Source organism: Setaria viridis, chromosome 7 (assembly GCF_005286985.2).
Source record: "Setaria viridis chromosome 7, Setaria_viridis_v4.0, whole genome shotgun sequence".
Taxonomy (NCBI): domain Eukaryota; kingdom Viridiplantae; phylum Streptophyta; class Magnoliopsida; order Poales; family Poaceae; genus Setaria; species Setaria viridis.
The window spans coordinates 33,324,535-33,340,043 of record NC_048269.2 but is presented as its reverse complement, the minus strand read 5'-3'; the positions used below and the strand labels follow the sequence as shown (position 1 = coordinate 33,340,043).

Genomic DNA, 15,509 nt, shown 5'->3' with positions numbered 1-15,509 from the left:
CAGAACAGCTCATTATCGTCAGCAAGACAGCAAGCATCTGTACTCCTGGTCGGCTTTGCTGGTCCTGGAGAGACCTGTCGACTGAACACCACTCGTGGCCTTGCCATTGCCAGCCAGGCGATGTGGATGTTTTTGTTCGACGGGACGAACAGAGCCATCCTCTGCACAAATGGCCGGGTGTTGACTTGAGCAATATCAAGTCAATGACCCTACATCTTAACCAGCCAAGACGTTAATACCATGAGCTCAATGAACTGCCAATACAATTTATCACAAGGTTGGTCAAGCTAAGCCTCCAATCAAATGCAAGAACGCATGTTCAAGTTTAACAAGATCGACATGAGAAGCAACCATATGTTCTTGTGATTTATAACTTTATAACCACTCACCGGGCTAACAAATAATCCAATAGCACAGTAAATTCTAAGGCAAATACAAATGCAGGAACAAGTATATTTCCCAAACAGTAGCAATCTTTGCACGAATAATCAAAACCAAAACCGGCCACTAATCTCCAATCAGAAACCACCAAGAGAAGGGAGCTGGACCGACGACTCCAATCATCAGTACTTGACCCAGCAGCGGTCGCCGGAGCCAAGAAAGCTGAAGCCGCCCGGCGTCGTCGGGACCGGGATGCTCACCGCGCACAAAACCCTCGGCTTCTGCCGTATCTTGATGCTCCCGAACACGTACCTCACCCGCACGTTGACGCTCAGCTCCAGGCCCAGCATCGCCGCACCCTTGACCTCGTTCTCGAGCTCCGTCGACACGTCGCCGGGGACGGCGACGCTCTTGCCGTCGAACTCGAGGCGCACGGCCTGGGCGGTCTTCCTGCGCTGGTAGAACTCGGAGGGGGACGCCGCGGCGGCGGCCGGGCTGAGGACGGCGCCGCGGAAGCGGAGCTCGGCGTCGATGGTGTCGTAGTAGATGTTGACGCGCTTGCTGGGGTTATAGAGGCTCAGGTTCACGGCGACGTGGTAGGTGACGGCGACGGGGGAGGAGGCATTGGAGACGGCGAGGTTGGAGAGCTCGGCGGACTCCACGGTGGCGCGTATCTGGTGCGGCTGGAAGATGGCCCAGTAGATGAGCACGACGAAGCCCAGGGGGATGAGAAGAGTGCAGCAGCCGCAGCACGTCTTCTCGCGGCTCCGGTCGCTGCCGGACATGGTGGGCAGGAGACGGAGGCCGGAGGGGGAGCTTGCTGTGCTGCCTCTGTGCCACTTGCTGGAGTTGTTGGTCAACGGCCGGAGGAAGGAGGAGGGGGAGGTGAGCTCGTTGGTGGACTAGTTGGTGCGAGTTGTGATGACTTGGCCTCTTGGGATATTTATCAGTACTTCTTCGTACTGATTGAATGTTTGGAGGGGTTTTTTTTTCAGAAGCGTGTACGCGTTTTTTTTTTTGATGTGTGTGTTTTCGATTGAAACATTTGAAAGAGGGAATGCTAAACTACACTAGTGTTTTTGAGAGCTTCAACACTTGATTTTTCTGACCAATCACATACGCATTGCTTCTCTTCTCCTCTGGCAATGGTGACTCATCTGGCGAGCTTTAGGCTTCGGGGTTAGGGGTTGCCAATGAGCTTTTAGGGTTGTAGGGTTTAGGGGTTGGGGCTTACCAATGTTCGGTGAACTTAGAGGGAGCTCTGTGCGGCAGGGTAGCGGGCGGTGGTGGCAGGGGAGACGGCGGTGAGGCGGCAGTGGTGGACCTCCAGTTGGGCGGTGGAGGTGGCGGGGGCATCGAGCTTCAATCGGTTAGTGTCGGCGGCAACGTTGTGCCGCTGAAGCCGAGAGGGCAGTCGTCGGCATCAGGGGAGCGTGACCGGATTTGAGGAAGAAGATGGTTAGGGGCAACACCGGGAGAGTTAAGGCGGGACTGTGGTGGAGGGCGGCAGCTCTGGTGGCGGTGGAGCACGGGGGCGAGCCGGCTTGCACCGTCGCCGTCGGGGCTGCGGGCTGCGGGAGCCTTCTCGAGCGAGCGGATGGGGAAGGTGCTAAAGAGATAAGGAGGAGAGAGAAGGATCGATCTGAGCCATCGATACGAGATCCTACGGACATAAAAATCGAGTGCTAGAGAGGGTTCCAGCACTTGTGCGTGCGGTATACAGCTTCTTTGAAAAATATAAGGCTAACGAGCATTCCAAAAGCTTAGTAAAAGTTTGTTCGAGGGGTAATTATAATTGTCTTGGCAAAAAGTTTCATAGATGTGTGGCAACACGCAGGACTAAATGGATAATGCGATCTTACTTATGAGTCTCTTAAATGGAATGTAGGTGGCTTTGCATGCTAAGAGAGATGGTGTTCCAAGATTTGAACTTGAGATTATAATATGATTTAGGAGTTGGCATTGTAGCTGCAACTTGCCTGTTCAGTTTTGGAATCGTGTTAGTACAATTACTATCAATTGACCTTGACCAGCAGCCCTCGGTACCGTTGGGTCACTAGTTTATTGGGCACGAGCCCTGGTTCTGGGCTGCTTCGCCGCTTCGGGGCGTGACGGAACGAAAAAACAAAAAAAACGCGTGCGCCCTGTGCGCAAGTACCCAACCCAACCGCTCCTCTCCCCCTTAGGCATCGGAGAAGAAGACTTGGGGCGTGCTCAGGTCTCCGCCCGGGCTCTAGGTCCATCCGGTGGCGCCCAGCCGCGTGCGGAGTCGGGGCCGCGGCTGAGACGCGTAGCGCCGGGAGCCCCGACGCGTTGGACGCAGGTAAATTCGCTCGCGCGACGCCGCCACGCGCGGTGGCCGGAACGTGCGAGGAAGGAAAGCCGACGAGCCCGCGAATTCGCCTAATCGCCTTCGCCTTCGCCTTCGCGCGCGCGTGGTGAGTGGCCGGGGACGGACGGGACATTCGTGCGCCGCACGCACTGTCCGTAACGCCGATTCATTTGGAAGCCGCGAGGTTTCGCCGCGCGCGGCGGAGCAAATGCATGCGTGGACTGCGAGGTTTTGCAGGGCCCCAGGCCTGTATGGCTGTATGTCTGCGCCCGGGCTACACCAGATACTGAAGGCGCTGAAGCCAGAAAAAAAAAACTGCACGCGTTATATATAGACATATACATATACTCCCAAATGAATGAATAATCCAATATTACTCTGAATGTTCCATCATATCAAGAATAGCGTCACTAACAATAACGATCTCTGCCTCCGCAGGAATTAACTTGAGCTCACCAATCTCGCTCCAAGCAAAGAAAGCACAAACGTGCACAACTGCCCATCCAACATTTACTCGCCAAAACAAAATCAAAAGGAAAAAAAGTCCACTCAACCAGCAGCATTCATCAGTACTTGACCCTGCACCGGTCGCCGGGGGCAACAGCGCCGCCGACGCCCGGGCCCGGGCCCTCCGCCTTGACCGGGATGCTCAGCGAGCACCATATCCTCGGCTTCTGCCGCAGCTTGAAAATCCTGAACTTGTATCTCACCCGCAGGTCCACGTCGAGCTCCAGGCTCACCGTCCCCCCGCTCTTCATCTCCTTCTCGAGCTCCCCGGCGACGTCGCTGCCTACGGTGACGCCCGGCCTCCCGTAGTCGAACTCCAGCCTCACGTCGTCGCTGGTCTTCCTGCGCTGGTAGAACTCGGGCGGGGAGGTGCCGTTGGCGGCCGGGCCGAGGACGGCGTCCCCGAAGCGGAGCTCGGCGTCGATGGTGTCGTAGTAGATGCCGACGCGGACGCTGGGGTTGTAGAGGCTGAGGCTGACGGCGAATTTGTAGGAGACCTCTCCGGCGGAGGAGACGGTGAGGTTGGATAGGGTCGCGGACCCGACGGTGGCGCGAATCTGGTGGGGCTGGAAGATGGCCCAGTAGATGAGCACGAATAAGCCGGCTGATAGGAGAAACAAGAGCAATTTGCCGCAGCACTTGAGCAGGCAGCAGTTGTCGCCGCTGCAGCACATGGTGGACAGGGCAGGAGGAGGAGGAGCTTGCTGGCTTGCTGCCGCGTCGCTATGGTTGTTGGTCGATGCGGGGAAGGGCAGTTTGTTTGTGTTTGCACGGCCGTTTGTGCTATATTTATTGGTGATTTCGAGCGGGCGGGGAGGATGGAGAATTAAGGACAGCCGTACGTTTCCAATCTAACCGTCTCCGTATCGTCTTCAACCTCCCGATGTCGTTCTTTTTTCGAGTGAAGCACACCCTGTTTGCTAGCCCCCGTTGACCGCCCTAGCTCGCCCGCTGCTGTCACCCTCTACCCCACGAAGTCCAAATAATTGAGCGAACATAATTGGATGATCGAATGGCCGGGGAATGGAAATAAGATAGTTGCGTGAAGGGGCTAGTACTTTCAAAGCTTGCGGCATAGAACTTCGGTTAGCATTTCGGAGTTGAGCTGCGTCTTGGTTGCTCAATTGGATTTATGAATTGACCTTGACCAACCCTTGGTACCATTGGGTCGCTTGGTTTATTGGGCGAGACGTACTTGTTGGCTACTTCGAAACCGCGTGTGCACGCTACCATCAGGTCTTTGTGTTTTCTTTCCTTGAGCGCTGCCCTGCTGTCGAGACCTCATGGCCAAAGCTAGCTGGTGATAGGAACATCAGTTTGGGTCGGGAGTGACTTGACTTGGAACTTTTTTTATTTTTATATATTTTTTTTTCAATTTTGCAAAAATACATAGTCAGATGAAAAAATTGTAAAACTAGGTTATTGTCGCCGGCCCAAGCGGCGGATGGGCCAGCGGGGGAAGGCCTTACTGCGGGCTGGAGATGAACTTTCAAAACTTTCAAGGGGTACACCCCTCCGCACCACACTTTTAAAAAATCATAACTAATTCATATCAACTCGGATGGAGATAAACTTTATATGAAACTTGTAGATCTCGACGAGATCTACAACTTTGTAGTTAAAATGTTTTTCATTTAATATCATATTGGTGCTCAAATAATCGACACAAGTTTCAGATCTAAAATTCAATTTTTAGATCTTGTGCTCAAATAATCGACACAAGTTTCAGATCTAAAATTCAATTTTTAGATCTTGGTGCTCAAATAATCGACACAAGTTTCAGATCAATTTTAGATCTGAAACTTGTGTCGATTATTTTAGCAATTAAATGGCTCCAAATGAAAACAGTTTGAACTACAAAGTTGTAAATCTCGTCGAGGGCTACAATTTTCATGTAAATCTTATTTCTATCTGAGCTCATATGAATTAGTTATCATTTTTTGAAAGTGTGATGCCCAATTTCAGATCTAAAAATTGAATTTTAGATCTGAAACTTATGTCGATTATTTAAACACCAATATGATATTAAATGAAAAAAAATTTTAACTACAGACGTTGAGATCTACAAGTTTCATATAAAGTTTATCTCCATTTGAATTGATATGAATTAGTTATGATTTTTTGAAAGTATGATAGGGAGGGGTGTATCCTTGTCGCCGGCGCCGCCTGGGCTGATGGTAAGGTCCTTCCGCCAACTCGGCGGCAATAGCTTAGATTTGCAATTTTTTTATCCGACTATATATTTTTATAAAATCGGAAAAGAAATATATAAAAATAGAAAAAATTCCTTGGCTTGGTGCGGCAAAACCGGCCGGGAACGAGAGAGAAGAGGACGATCCAGCCCACGCCTCCTCGCCGCCGCAGCGAGCGACATGGGCTGCTCTATGCTCTTCTGGTGGCCTGGGCCACATGGGCTACGCGGTGCTCCCCATATAGCGCGGGCCAAAATAAAAGATGGGGGAAGGAATACATGGGCCCGCACCAGAAAAGGCCGCGCCTGTACCGCCTGTAAGCCCAACAAACGACAAAAAGCATTCCATGTTTATTTCCGCTTATAAGCAGCTTGTAAGTGAAAATAAGCGAGAATCCCACCAAACGTCTTACTTATTTTTCCAAATTCTCGTTTATGGTAAGCCACTTCATAGATTTAAACTACACGAATGGAAAAGCGAGAAGCGAGAAAATATTCACTTAGATTGTAATTAAGCATGGCTGAGAGAAACGGAAGTAAGCAGGCCTTGTACTGCTGTTACCCATAACTCCAGCGTCATCTCGTCGCCGGTCATGCCGCGCTGGTAGAACTCGGACGGGGAGGTGCCGCTGTGTCGCCGCCGCCACCGGGCATGGTGGACACTGGACAGGGGGAGGAGCTTAGCTGCTGGTGTCAGCTGGTTGATACTATGACGGACGGAGGAGGGGGCTACTTCGCGTGTTACGCATTGACGATTTGGAGCTACAGGAACCGATACCAAGCCTGTGATCAGGCCATCAGGGTTTGGAATGTTCTAGTGACACGCCCCACGAAATGTCAGTGGTGAGAAGCGTCAAGCGTGCGCACATTATCGACCATTTGATGAATATTCAGCTATGATGTACGGATAAATCAAAACATGGCACGAAGGTTATGTACAACAGTACCAGTTGCAGGATCCTGCTATGCATACCTAGCAGTCTACGACTAAGTACGGTGCAATCAGGACCTCCATCTGACTAGGTTATCTTTTGAAGATTGTTCATGCATCTGTCATAAGGTTAGCCTATGGTCACCTAATGGTCAAACTCTTTATGGTCAAGCACCATTCGTCTATGACTATGAGAACTTATGACTTAAGTCAAACTAAATTTGACTAAAATTGTAGAAAAAACTATTAATACTTTATGGCAAAAATGGATATCATTAAGTATATTTTTTACAATTTATTTCTTGATGGGATATATGTTAATACTTTTTTTTATAAACTTGGTCAAACTTAGAATAGTTTGACTTTAAATAAAGTTAGAAGTAGTTCTTATTTGAGCAATTACGGCAGGTGCTCTGCCTTATCATTATAGTAGAAGAGCAATAAGTTATTTACAATCTTGGGATAACCATGTTAAAGCGAGAGTTGACTCGGAACAAACATTATACGAGGTCTTTATACTCTGCGAAACCTGAACATGTATACACCTTGTGTTCTTTGCGCTGTATGACGACTACCGTATACTCACATCTCCAATCCTTGTATAATAGATCTAGACGCATCACACATTGTACTATGCAAGCATCAATAAACAAGCATGACATAAGTTTGTTATACTCTACGAGTCTGGACATTGCATCGTTTGTACATACTGATGTTGAAGAGGTACCTCATATTTTTACGAATCTTATTGTCAAATGTCAATTCACAAACAATACCAGAGTAAAGATAACGAACAGCATTAACGACAATCTTTGTACGAATTGAATTGAGAATAGCTCACCTCTCCAAGCAAGAAATTAAGCACAAAAGTACCAACATTCATCAGTACTTGACCCTGCACCGGTCGCCGGAGGCAACGGAGCCACCGACGCCGCGGCGCCGGCCCTCCGCCTTGACCGGAATGCTCAGCGAGCACCATATCCTCGGCTTCTGCCGCAGCTTGAACATCCTGAACTTGTACCTCACGCGCACGTCCACGTGCAGCTCCAACCTCACCGCCCCCCCGCTCTTCACCTCCTTCTCCAGCTCCCCGGCGACGTCGCCGCCGACGCCGACGCCGCCCGGCCTCCCGTAGTCGAACTCCAGCTGCACGTCTTCGCTGGTCCTGGCGCGCTGGTAGAACACGGACGGGGAGGTGTCGTTGGCGGCCGGGCCGATGACGGCGCCGCGGAATCGGAGCTCGGCGGAGATGGCGTCGTAGTAGATGTTGACGCGGACACTGGGGTTGTAGAGGCCGAGGCTGACGGCGAGGTGGTAGGAGACGCCGGCGGCGGCGGCGGAGGCGTTGGAGACGGTGAGGTTGGAGAGGGTGGCGGTCTCGACGGTGGCGCGGATGTGGTGGGGCTGGAAGATGGCCCAGTAGAGGAGCACGATGAAGCCGACGACGAAGACGAGCCCGCAGAAGCTTCTGCAGAACCCCCCGGCGGCGCCGCCGCCGAGCCTGCTGCCGTTGGCCATGGTTGACAGGAGTGGCGGAGGGAGGGGCTTGCTGCCGCTGCCTCGCTGCTTGATTCAGTTTGGGAAGGGCGGAGCGCTAGTTTGCGCGTGTTTCGGCCGTTTGGGCTATATGTATTGGTGATATGGAGCTGGGGAATTAATACCAAGCTAATGATCAGGGTTTCGAATATTCTAATCAATCACATGTCTCAAAGAAAAAAGCCAGTGGGACACAAACTTTTATACGCGCGAAATATAAATATGCACAAAATGATCGTTGGCGTGCAGGAGATTTGGAGTAGACTTGGCCAGTTGGCCTTTATATATATACCCATATAAATTGACTATGACAACAATGGCAACGATAGTTTATTAGATACTCCTTCCATTCAAAAATGGAAGTCGTTTTGATGATATAAATTTTGCTAAGAATCTGGATATAAATGTATAATTTGAAACGAAGGCCAAGTAGAGTTGCACGCACCAACTGCACCTGCGCTGTCGGCTTCCCCCTTTGTCGCAGCACTTTTGCATTGGACGAATCAAATTCTTGCGTCTTTGTTTATTCCTTGAGTGCTGGCGTAGTCAAGTAGGGAAAGTAAATGCTACGTATGCATGGGTATACGAGCAATGTTCTGTTTAATTTAATATAGAAATGGATGATATAAAACATGATAATAGTCATAGCCAGATTACATTGAAGGTACTAAGCAAACTATACAGGCTACAATCCTACCTCAGTTGCAAGTAAAAACGGAAGAGTCCTAACGCTAGGACACGTGTGCCGTGATGAGGAAAACAGTAGCAAAGCTATTTTTAAAAAAAAAAATACATGGAGCTCTGGCCCCTTATATATATTCTCTAGAGGACAACGTTTCTGATTAACAAGATATAGCCTTAGAGTTGGTATATATTATAAAGATATTTCTCTCTCATTTTAACATCTGCTTAATAAATTCTCTCACGGCATTTGTTCATAGCAAAATTTGCCGTACGACTGTCAACTTTGCTAGTATTTGTCATTTAACATCTAATTTTCATTCTTCAGGTAAGTATCACTATAAAATCACGTCTTCTTCCGTAGGACGCCGTAGAATTTTGCATTTCCTTGGATTTACGTCAGAAATACTTTTGAGTTCGATGCCCCTGTCCCAAGCGTGCTGCACCGGTTTGGCCAGATCAGACCAAAACGGACCAAGGTACAGCACTCGGTACAATCATTGGCAATGCATGCGACCGTTCACAAGTCACACAAGTATGCAGAGGATCTACTGCACTCCATCCATGTGGAATACGCATGTAACCAGATGGCTTGAAAACAAAATTTAAATAAAGCCATCTCCATTGCATTTGGATCAATGTATCTGTCGAGTACGTACAAAATGAACAAACATCTTGATCGACATTGGAAAAATGCACATTATATATTACAGATCGGTCGATCTGTGGATCTGACTTTGTTCATGAACACAATAAAAAGCCGTCAGGCAGAAAATTAAATGAAATGGGAAACAGCATTATATTGCGGGTGTAGAAATAATTATGCGTGGATGAGCAGCCGGGCAGGTACGGTGGTGAAGGACGTCGACTTGTCCTGCTGCTGCGCGATTGACGGCGACGTGTTTACGGGATGTCCCACTTGGATTCCTTCCATGGGTCACGGCTCCCCGTGGAGGCGGCGATCTCGGCGCATTTCTTCTCGCAGTCGGCGGTGCCGAGCGGGGAGTCCTTGAGCTCGGCGCACCCGGTCTTGCAGTCCATGGCGCTCGCCGGAGCCAGCGCCATGGCGACCAGGAGCAGTGCCGCCACGGCGGCGACCATCTTCTTGTTGGCCATTTTTGTTGTATGAGCTGCTTACTTTGTGGTGGATATGTTGACGCTTTGCGCTCTCACGATGCACATATAGGTTAGCTTGGTGACCGTGAGGCCAGGAGAGGTTCACGCTCTACCTCTTGTTCTCTTGGTTGACCCGGCTCCTTGGGCCTTCAGTTTCGGCCCGAGGTTCCCAGCCTCTTTTGTACGTCCAAAACATGCGCGAGGGAAAGCCCCAAGTTAGCCCTTTTGCAGCCTGATGGGCTTCCAACGCGCGCGATTCCGGTTGAGATCACAGTTCCCGTTGGCCCATCCGCAAGCTAGCGGAGAAGAAAATGCTCGGAGTGGGCCTTTTTATATCACCGCGAATTTCCTCTCTAGTAGTCTTTACTAACTGATGGGGGGGATTTTCTTAAAAAATTGATGAGTGAGATGACTTATTACTATTTATTTTAGCTTTTCTAAATATATCATTTTTCTAGTATATATTTAGGTACGTATTAAAAGGTGTGTATTTAGAAAAATTAAAACAATTAGTAATTTGGAACGGAGGGAATAAAGTTCCTCTTAGTGAAAGAAAGAAAACTGGTGGTACTCGAAGTTAGCTCACCAATTCCGAAAGAGAACTCGAAAGGCGTGCGTGGTGGCTGCTTTGCCTGGCAGGACCATTCCATTCCGATTCCGATTGCATTGGACGATGGAAATATGGAATGGAGCAGCGCCGGCGCTGCACTGACACAAATAATGGGAGGAGGAGAAGAAACAACGGAGCTTTCCAAGGCCAGTACTCCGTCGCGTCCAGTTTGAAAACAACGGTCCCTCGACCCGCCTGCCTGCCTCCTTCTTTACACCGGTCAATTTCCCCACGTCATTTTTTTTCCTTTTTATTAGCTGCAGTTGACATCTATCGATCGATCGATCGGTGAAAGGAAAATGCCACCTGCTCGCGTGCTTTCCTCATCTCAAGGAACAAAATGTGTGCTGTTACTGTATATTCAGTTTATGAGATCATCGATCGTACACGTCGTTATTGGCCATGGCGGAGGACAAATCATCATCATCACGCAACAGGTGAGTCGACGATCGGTGCTATATATTCTTGCGAGGAGCAGGAGCAGGGCTGTACTGCAGCCATCAATAGTGTCATCAAGCGTCCGGAAATACTCCCTCCGTGGTAGCTTGGGAAGCGTGAGGCAGCTCGTTTCCGTAGCGACGGTTATTAAGGAGGTGTTTGGATGCGATGTACTGAAGTTCTTTAGGAGGGGTCACATCGAATGTTCGGACGCTAATTAGGAGGATTAAATATGAGCTAATTATAAAACTAACTGCAGAACCCCTATACTAATTCGCGAGACGAATCTATTAAGTCTAATTAATCCATCATTAGCAAATGATTACTGTAGCACCACATTGTCAAATCATGGACTAATTAGACTTAATAGATTCGTCTCGCGAATTAGACTCCATCTGTGTAATTAGTTTTGTAATAAGACTATATTTAATACTCCTAATTAGTATCTAAACATTCGATGTGACTGGTACTAAACTTTATGAGCCTGTATCCAAACAGGCCCTAAGGGACGGAGGGTACAGACACTTGGGGGAAAGACCATCGACCGTGCGCTTCTTCAATTTGGGTTGGCTCACCTAACTGGACTTGTGGACCATGGCATCCAGTATAGTTAGGCCCTGATGCTTCTTGCACTAGTCGGATTTAGTAGCCTGTTCAGTCCACTAAAGTTACCCAAGTGGTATATTTGTAGGTAGAGAGAATCGCAAGACTATGAACTTGATGGTAATGCAAGGCATAAGACATAGAGATTTATACAAGTTCGGACCGCCAGTGTAACGTAATATCCTATATCCTGTTTTGAGGATTGTACCGCACCCTGCGCTCAGGTGTGGTTGTTGTGTTGAGGGATTGGATCGGTTCCCCTCCTAGGGATACCCCTACCTCCCTTTATATACTCCGAGGGGTAGGGTTACACGGCAGGACCCTAATCGGTTACTATAGATGAGATCTAGTCGGATTACAACACGTGGGGAACCCTAGCCGAACTCTATCTTTTGCCTTTATCAAGTTGGGCCGGCCCATTAGTGGTTGGCTGGGCCCTCCATGAAGGTACCTGGGTATCTATAACCGTCAAGCCCCCGAGCGATGTGGAGTTGAACGGCAGCCTGACACGAATGCCGAGTTGGATAAGCTTCGCCCGAGTACTTTCGTCATCTGGTTGTCGAGAAGATGCGCAACACTCAAAGAAAAATCCTTGATTTTGTGGTCTTTATTCTGTGAAATGCCATGGACGCACGTCAAGTGAACGCCCAGCCTCCGAGCCCCCGAGTGTGAGGACTAGCGGAGCCACGGAGGCACGCCGACCCGAAGTAGGCGCCTAGCCCCCGAGCACGAGGACTGACGAAGCTGTGGAGGCACGTCGAGTCACCTCCCGCACCCTGCCTCCGAGCCTGGGAGGTCGGCCTGGTGGCAGGAGGCACGCCAAGTCGTCTATGGCATCCAGCCCCCGAGCCTGAGAGCCGGCCGAGTCGCAGAAGTACACTGAGTCGCCTCCTGCCTCAAGCTAAAGAGGTCGACCGAGCAGCAGGAGACTTGTCGAGTCATCTGTGACGCCCAGCCCCCGAGCCTGAGAGCCGGCCAAGTCGTGGAAGCGCATCGAGTCGCCTCCTGCCCCAAGCTAGAGAGGTCGGCGAGCAGCAGGAGACTCGCCTCCTTCTTGCATTCTCTTCTGCACTCCAAGCAAAATCTATAGCAGTTAGTATATATCAGTAATATAAGTGGCACTTTGGGGACTGATTTACCAAGAGCCATGTCATCAAGAGCCCATTAAGCGGAGCGGTTAGCCCTTGTGGTGGTTGGGTTGGGTGATTTGGTCGACTTGCCCTGTGATCGATAAAAACGACCAAGTGAACTGCCACGATCGTGCCATCTACAAAGCCTAGCTAAGGACAGATTAAATCGGTGGCACCAAACCAATTAAACGCCGAGATGATGACCGGTTGGCATCACGGCGGGTGCCACGTCCGATCCTTCTTCCTCCACCACCAAATGGGCATGGAGCCGAGCAGGGAGCATAGTAGGAAGCGATTGCTTTCCACCATTCCATCGGGTGCGCGCGTACACGCGAAGGCACCGAGCCATCCCATCCCATCCCATCGTGCAACAAATACTCTAGGAGAAGGAAGAGGTAAGACAAGCGACCGGCCGCTCAGAAAGGTGGTGTGTTGCTTAGCCGCGGGATGGCAATGGCATTGCAGCCCGGAGGAAGGAAGCAACGGAAAGCGACGCACCAACGCACATGCACGCGGGATTCTCATGCCATTTGGGCTCCCGAACCCTCATCGTTCATTTCTGCTCCTTCCCTGTATTTTAACGGACACTGCATTTGTGGAGTATTGTGTTCAGAAATCAGAATGGTCCATTGTCTGACGAAAGGAGCATGGTTTTCAGAGAAATTGAATGCCTATCGCTGCAGGCTGCAGCCATGGATGGGCCACGGGCACATCAAACGCAGGGGCCACTAGCTGCCTGCATCCCATCCATCCACCATGATTCCTCATTTTATTCATACTTTTATTATTCCCTTTTCTTCCCAACAAAAAAGAAGCTTTCCGTGCAAAAGTTGAGAGAGAAAAAAAAGAAAAGAAATGGCACAAAGAATACTAGTAGACATGCACTAAGGGGGAGGAAAACAAGAAAGAAAAGGCTTTCTTCCAGTAATTCTGATAAAAAAAGCTTTGCCAGGTCACTTGTCTAATCTAGCCTGCTGCTACTGATTAAACTACGGGCAGGAACAGATTCCTAAGTCAAAGTTCCAAATGATATTACCAGCAATTTTCAGTGCCAGAATAGATGCTTCCACATGCGAGAGCCAGCGCATGCATCGGCAACTGCCACACTACTCTAGCACACATGCTCAATTGGTTTTCTTCTCCCAAGGTTTCTTACCGGTTAAGTGAAGATCATATCATCAGGGCCCATCCCAAGCCGTCCCATGTGTGTGTTAGAGACTTGAGTGAGTGAGAGTGATCAACCACCGCTTTGACGCTCTGGATCACCAAGGAAGAAAGGAAGAGTCGTCCCCCCATGTGTGTACTTGGGTTTCCCCACACCAAATCTCGGCTTCAACTCAACTCGGAGCTACTGCTGCCTCGGATCTGGTGGTTGCCACCGAACTCCCTGCCCCCCGGCAAAATTCCAAACCCCAGATCATGCAGCACTACTTGTGTTCGTTTCGGCCATGAACTAATGGAAACTGCTGCTGCTTGCTAGGATCATCACCAACATCATCTCGCCGCTCCAAGACCAAGCAAGACAAAGGCCAACCATACAGCAAAAAAACACCTTTTTTCTGAATTTGAAAGGAAAAAAGCACAACAATGAAATTCCAAAAAGGAAGGAAATGCAAGTCAAGTAATCAACCAGCCGGAATCCCATGAAAACGGCCATGCCAATCGGTACCCCTTTAATTCCGTATCAAAAAGGTTTATTAACAATTAAGCTTCCTTCAACAACAGTAATTCCAACCAGCTAATGGGATGAACAGGCATCACATATATAGTGAAGTACTGTATATAAGACCATTGATCGATCGTACTACTACTCGTATTAATCAACCCTACCGAAATCGGAAGAAAATTTACCCTCCTTTACATTTAAATACGCACCCGCATCACTGCAGGCAGAATCACGACTACTGGTATCGATCGATTATTACCACCTCGCCTGACTCTGATCTCTGCTTGCGTCCTCTGTTTTTCTTTTTCCCCTTCCGCTATGGACAGGCAGGGAGCAGAGGCAAGCCACAAGGGACGGAACCTCACCTACCTCGCCGGCGGCGCCGTGGAGGAACACCGCCAAAGTCTCTAGACCTCGACGTGGCATGTGGTGGTGGTCTGGAACTTAAATCCGCTGGCCCCCGGCGCGCCGTTGCCGCCGTTGGTGACGAGGAAGGCCGGGCATGTGACGAAGAGGTGGTAGTGTCCCGAGATCCAGCTGCCGACCTTCCACCTGACGCGGCCGTCGATCTTGACCTGGAGGATGAGGTACCCCGCCTGGCAGTCCTGGCTGAGCGCGTCGGCGAGGTAGGGCGCGAAGGGGACGCTGGGCCCCGCGAGGACCGGGGACCAGACGTCGACGTCGCCGTGGCCCTGGTAGACCGGCGGGAGCGATGCGGCGACGGTGATCTGCTGGTACTTGTAGGAGGCGTAGACGTCGAGGCGGTCGTAGTAGACGCCGACGCGGTCGTTGGGGTTGCGGGAGGCGACGGTCACCTGGAGCGTGGTGGAGAGGACGTTGGAGGAGCCGTTGGAGAGGTCGAGCTGCCGGAGGGACGCGTCCTGCAGGAAGAAGCGCGGGTGCGTGGGGCGGAGCACCAGGTAGACGATGAGCGCGATGATGGCGACGAGGAAGGCCAGGAACAGGAGGATGGCCAGGAGGCGCCGGCACGAGCGCCGGAGGTCGTCGTCGCCGTGGTTGCCGCAGTCCTTGCTCATGGCTGACGCCTTGCTCGTCTTGGTTGTTGGGTGGAATGGAGGATGGTGAGGGGCAGGGAATGAGGAAGAAGGGAGAGCAGAGCAGAGGAGGTGGGGTGTTGCAGTGTCTGGGAAGGTGAGTAAAGTGGGCGTTATGGGTCAATTAATAGGCTAGGCTAGGGAGGACGAAGGAGAAGGATGTGTGTGTCATGCTGAGCGCGGTGTGGGGGGGGGGGGGGGGGGGGGGAGGAAGGTTCCAAGTGTGAAGTTTCGAGGGAGCTTTTTGGTGGTGCCGGCAAACGTGTCTCTTTTTTGGATACTCTCTACCTCTCTCGTTAGGTGAGTGAGGGGTAACAGATTGCACGCACAGT

At 50.4% G+C, this 15,509-nt stretch overlaps 4 protein-coding genes across 4 annotated transcripts; all 4 read right to left on the bottom strand.

Moving 5' to 3' along the window:
- Nucleotides 1–340: 340 nt before the first annotated feature.
- Nucleotides 341–1,311, bottom strand: LOC117862640 (NDR1/HIN1-like protein 10). The gene has a single exon (XM_034746140.2). The coding sequence runs from the start codon at nucleotides 1,164–1,166 to the stop codon at nucleotides 564–566; it is 603 nt and encodes a 200-aa protein (XP_034602031.1). The 5' UTR covers nucleotides 1,167–1,311; the 3' UTR covers nucleotides 341–563.
- Nucleotides 1,312–3,058: 1,747 nt separating this feature from the next.
- On the bottom strand, nucleotides 3,059–4,336 carry LOC117863171 (NDR1/HIN1-like protein 10). The gene has a single exon (XM_034746778.2). It carries the CDS (start codon nucleotides 3,892–3,894, stop codon nucleotides 3,280–3,282), a length of 615 nt encoding a protein of 204 aa, XP_034602669.1. The 5' UTR covers nucleotides 3,895–4,336; the 3' UTR covers nucleotides 3,059–3,279.
- Nucleotides 4,337–7,057: 2,721 nt separating this feature from the next.
- LOC117865141 (NDR1/HIN1-like protein 10) lies at nucleotides 7,058–7,942 on the bottom strand. Its single transcript, XM_034749260.2, has one exon. The coding sequence runs from the start codon at nucleotides 7,858–7,860 to the stop codon at nucleotides 7,225–7,227; it is 636 nt and encodes a 211-aa protein (XP_034605151.1). The 5' UTR covers nucleotides 7,861–7,942; the 3' UTR covers nucleotides 7,058–7,224.
- A 6,153-nt stretch (nucleotides 7,943–14,095) lies between these two features.
- Nucleotides 14,096–15,316, bottom strand: LOC117865507 (NDR1/HIN1-like protein 1). The gene has a single exon (XM_034749735.2). It carries the CDS (start codon nucleotides 15,157–15,159, stop codon nucleotides 14,530–14,532), a length of 630 nt encoding a protein of 209 aa, XP_034605626.1. The 5' UTR covers nucleotides 15,160–15,316; the 3' UTR covers nucleotides 14,096–14,529.
- Between the last annotated feature and the right edge of the window lie 193 nt (nucleotides 15,317–15,509).